Here is a 3,397-nt window from a genome sequence, read left to right as displayed (position 1 = left end):
CGCCTGCCTCTGCCTCCTGAGTGCTGGGATTAAAGGCATGCGCCACCACGCCCGGCACCTTCCCAGTTCTTATTTAAAGGCATACCGGACTGTACTGGCTAGTTTTGTGTCAACTTGACACAGGCTGGAGTTATCACAGAGAAAGGAGCTTCAGTTGGGGAAATGCCTCCATGAGATGCAGCTGTGGGGCATTTTCTCAATTAGTGATCAAGGGGGGAGGACCCCTTATGGGTCGTGCCATCTCTGGGCTGGTAGTCTTGGTTCTATAAAAGAGCAGGCTGAGCAAGCCAGTAAAGAACATCCCTCCATGGCCTCTGCATCAGCTCCTGCTCCATGACCTGCTTGAGTTCCAGTCCTGACTTCTTTCAGTGATGAATAGCAACGTGGAAATGTAAGCTGAATAAACCCTTTCTTCCCCAACCTGCTTCTTGGTCATGATGTTTGTGCAGGAATAGAAACCCTAACTAAGACATGGACTATCTTCTTTTTTGAGATAGGATTTCTCACTGGCCTTGCCCAAATTCCCCAAGTAGGCTAGAGTGGCTGACCAGGGAACCCCAGGTTCTATCCCCAGCACTACAGGAAGGGAACGGGAGGCAGCCTTGGGAAGAGGTCCCTGGAATAGGTTACTAGAGTAGCCCAGACATAACTGAGAATGGCAGGAGCTGCCTTCACAGGGGCCACAGCAGCAGACATTGCTGTAAGGCCCAGGGACCTGCTTCTTGGTTCCATAATTCCTGATGGCCAGCCCCTGACCAAGGGTTCTTGTTGTGACAGAACAGTTATATCCAAGGGGACTTGCCTCTCAGGCAGTATACTTCAGTAGACGTCTGCTTGTGTGTGTGTGTGCCTTGTGACCTGAAGACTGTTCTTGAGGTTTACTGGAGAGGGTCACCCCACCTCTTGAATTCTTGAAAAAAGACCCTTTCTCACTAGGTGTGTCTGTCAGTCAGGTGGACAGGTCTGGGGAGGCAGGCCGGAGGGCAAGGCTGGGGAAGTGTGAGCTGTGTCTTCTTTTTATTTTATTATTTTTGTTTATTTTATCATATACTTGTTTTGTTTTATTATTAATTTCATTCTAGATTTGATTTTATTTGAGACAATCTCATGTAACCTAGGCTGGCCTCAAACTTGCTATTGTAGGCAAACATGCCTTTGAGCTGATCCTCCTGCCGCTACATCCCACGTGCTGGGATCACTGGTGTGTGCCGCCATGTTGGCGCATTGCTGGTGATGGGACCCTGAGCTCCTGCATGCTAGGCAAGCAGGACATCAACTGAGCCCTGTTCCAAAGCAGCAAGTCCTTTTACAGCAGTTTACCTTCACATTTGCAGGAAGAGGTGTGGGCCACAGCCAGCCCTGTCTGCTGAGAGCACAGGCCAGGTTGGTGGCCATGTGGAGACGTGTGTCAGGAGGGGGAGGGCTGGTGAACGTGGCAAGAGGTATCAGGCAGCTGGGTAATGGGGTACCCCTGAAGGATAGGGAACGTGGGCAGGTGAGTGGAGGAACAAATTCAGGGAGCTGGTCAGTGTAGATAGATGAAGGGGGAGCTGGCAAATGGAAGAACAGATTGGGGATCAGGATGTGAGCACAGGTGAGTCGGGACAGGTGAGTGGGGGGATAAGTGGCGGACTGGAGAATATAGACAGGCCAGAAGATTGGAGATGTCTTCTCCAGCACCTTCGAGCCTCATCCTTCCTCCTGCAGCTCAGATCACTGGGAGAAGATGGACTCTGTTCCCACAGGAGCAGATGGCGTAGGACAGGATGCGTGGTGGCTAATTTTTGCTACAGACCTCAGCTTTAGAGTGGGCAGGCACTGAATGAGACTCAGAGTGACAGCTCAGACAGGACACGGTGCCACTGTACCCTGAGCAGAGAGAGCATCTGGGCCCGGGAGGAGCGGCGCCAGCCAGGTCGGGCGAGCATAGGAGGAGAGCACTGGGGTGGTAGGAGGTCCGGGCGGCAGGACCTGTGTGTGTGTGTGCGCGGGGACGCGGGAACGCGGGGCCTGGGCAACAGGGCTCTGGTGTGTCCCTGGCATTCAGAGACAGCTGTGGGGCGGTCCCTGGGGAGGACAGCGGTCGGTGGGCGACCCGCGCGGGCGCGGTGCGCGGGGCCTGGCGGCCGGCGGCGACGCGCAGCGGGGGCGGGCGGAGGGCGGCGCCGCTGCAGTGCGGGGACCCGCTCGCCGTCCCCGCGTCCCCGCGTCCTCGCGCAGCTGCCTCCGGCCTCCGGCACCGCGCATCTACAGGTACGCAGGCTGGGGTGGGGTCTGTGTAGGGACCCGGCCCTATCTGGAGCTGGGTGTCAGCGGGAACTGGGGCGACTCACGGGACACGAGGGATTTGGGGAGGGGTGCAATCAGCCCCGTGGGGCTACCCGGGTGGAGGCGCGGGGTGGTGGGACTGTTGGCGTCCGAGGTGGTACTAGGCCCCTGTAAAAGCTCCCAGGATAGGGTTGGGCTGGTCCCCTGTACCCACCAGGGTCTGGGGGTGCGTTGCACTCACCACCATCTGGGGGAGTCCCCTACTCTCCTCTGGTGGGCCCAGGGCTTGGGGACCGAGTCACGGTGTGTGTGTGTGTGTGTGTGTGTGTGTGTGTGTGTGTGTGTGAGAGAGAGAGAGAGAGAGAGAGAGAGAGAGATCCCCATCCTTCTGAGGCTAGGTGTACCTCCTTCTCATCCTCATCCGCCATGGGGTCCCTTCAAACCCCAAGGCCTCTAGGCCGGATGATTCCAATCAGTGTGGGGCGGGGCGGTGACCTGGACATTGTGACTCAACACTGCGCAGGACACACACTAGAGCCTTCTAGAGCCTTCGGGCCTCTGTTACTGTCTTCCAAGCCCCCCACCCCCACCCCTCAGCTCACTTCCATTGTTTTCTTTACCCTTCTCATGGAACAAGCCACCCCAGTCCTTTGACTGCAACCCCCCACCCACCTGAGCTGGGGCCTTAGATCGTGACAGCATCAACCTTAAAAGGGGGGAGGGGGTGGATGAAAAAAATGAAGCATCATGGTTTGCATAGTGGGGGCGCCAAACACCCCACTTATTCCACCTGAAATTTCTCAGAAATGGAGAGAGAACTGTATGCAAATCATACTTAATCTTTTCCGTCCCTGAAGGAATCTGTTCAGAAGTAAGGAAGGCTTTTGAGCCTTTGAGTGATGAACCAACTCATCAGAGAAAATCCTTTGACAAACGTGACTTCTGGTGTTGTACACACTGGAGTTAATCATTAACAATAAACCTTACATGCTGGGAGGCCCTCTTCCACTGATGTACAACCCTATGTTATTATTATTATTTTTTAATTAAATGTTTTGCATGCATGAGTCTCTCTCTCTCTCTCTCTCTCTCTCTCTGTGTGTGTGTGTGTGTGTGTGTGTGTGTGTGT

The 3,397-nt window shown here is 54.8% G+C and overlaps 1 protein-coding gene across 4 annotated transcripts in view; it reads left to right on the top strand.

Annotated features, from left to right (window-relative positions):
- Positions 1-3,397, top strand: part of Prkar1b (protein kinase cAMP-dependent type I regulatory subunit beta) — a 140,746-nt gene that overhangs the window by 17,149 nt on the left and 120,200 nt on the right. Inside the window, exon 1 of one of the 4 annotated variants that reach the window (XM_029533621.1) lies at positions 1,502-1,594. The exons of 1 other annotated variant lie outside the window; for it this stretch is intronic. In XM_029533621.1, the coding sequence (XP_029389481.1) occupies positions 1,539-1,594 (56 nt within the window). In that variant the 5' untranslated portion in view covers positions 1,502-1,538. Of the gene's footprint in view, positions 1-1,501; positions 1,595-1,731; positions 1,916-2,150; positions 2,254-3,397 lie in introns of those variants that run through there. 2 more of the 4 variants (XM_029533622.1, XM_021186831.1) reach the window with 2 other exon arrangements.

Source organism: Mus pahari, chromosome 23 (assembly GCF_900095145.1).
Source record: "Mus pahari chromosome 23, PAHARI_EIJ_v1.1, whole genome shotgun sequence".
Classification (NCBI taxonomy): Eukaryota; Metazoa; Chordata; class Mammalia; order Rodentia; family Muridae; genus Mus; species Mus pahari.
This window is presented reverse-complemented; position numbering and strand designations above follow the sequence as displayed.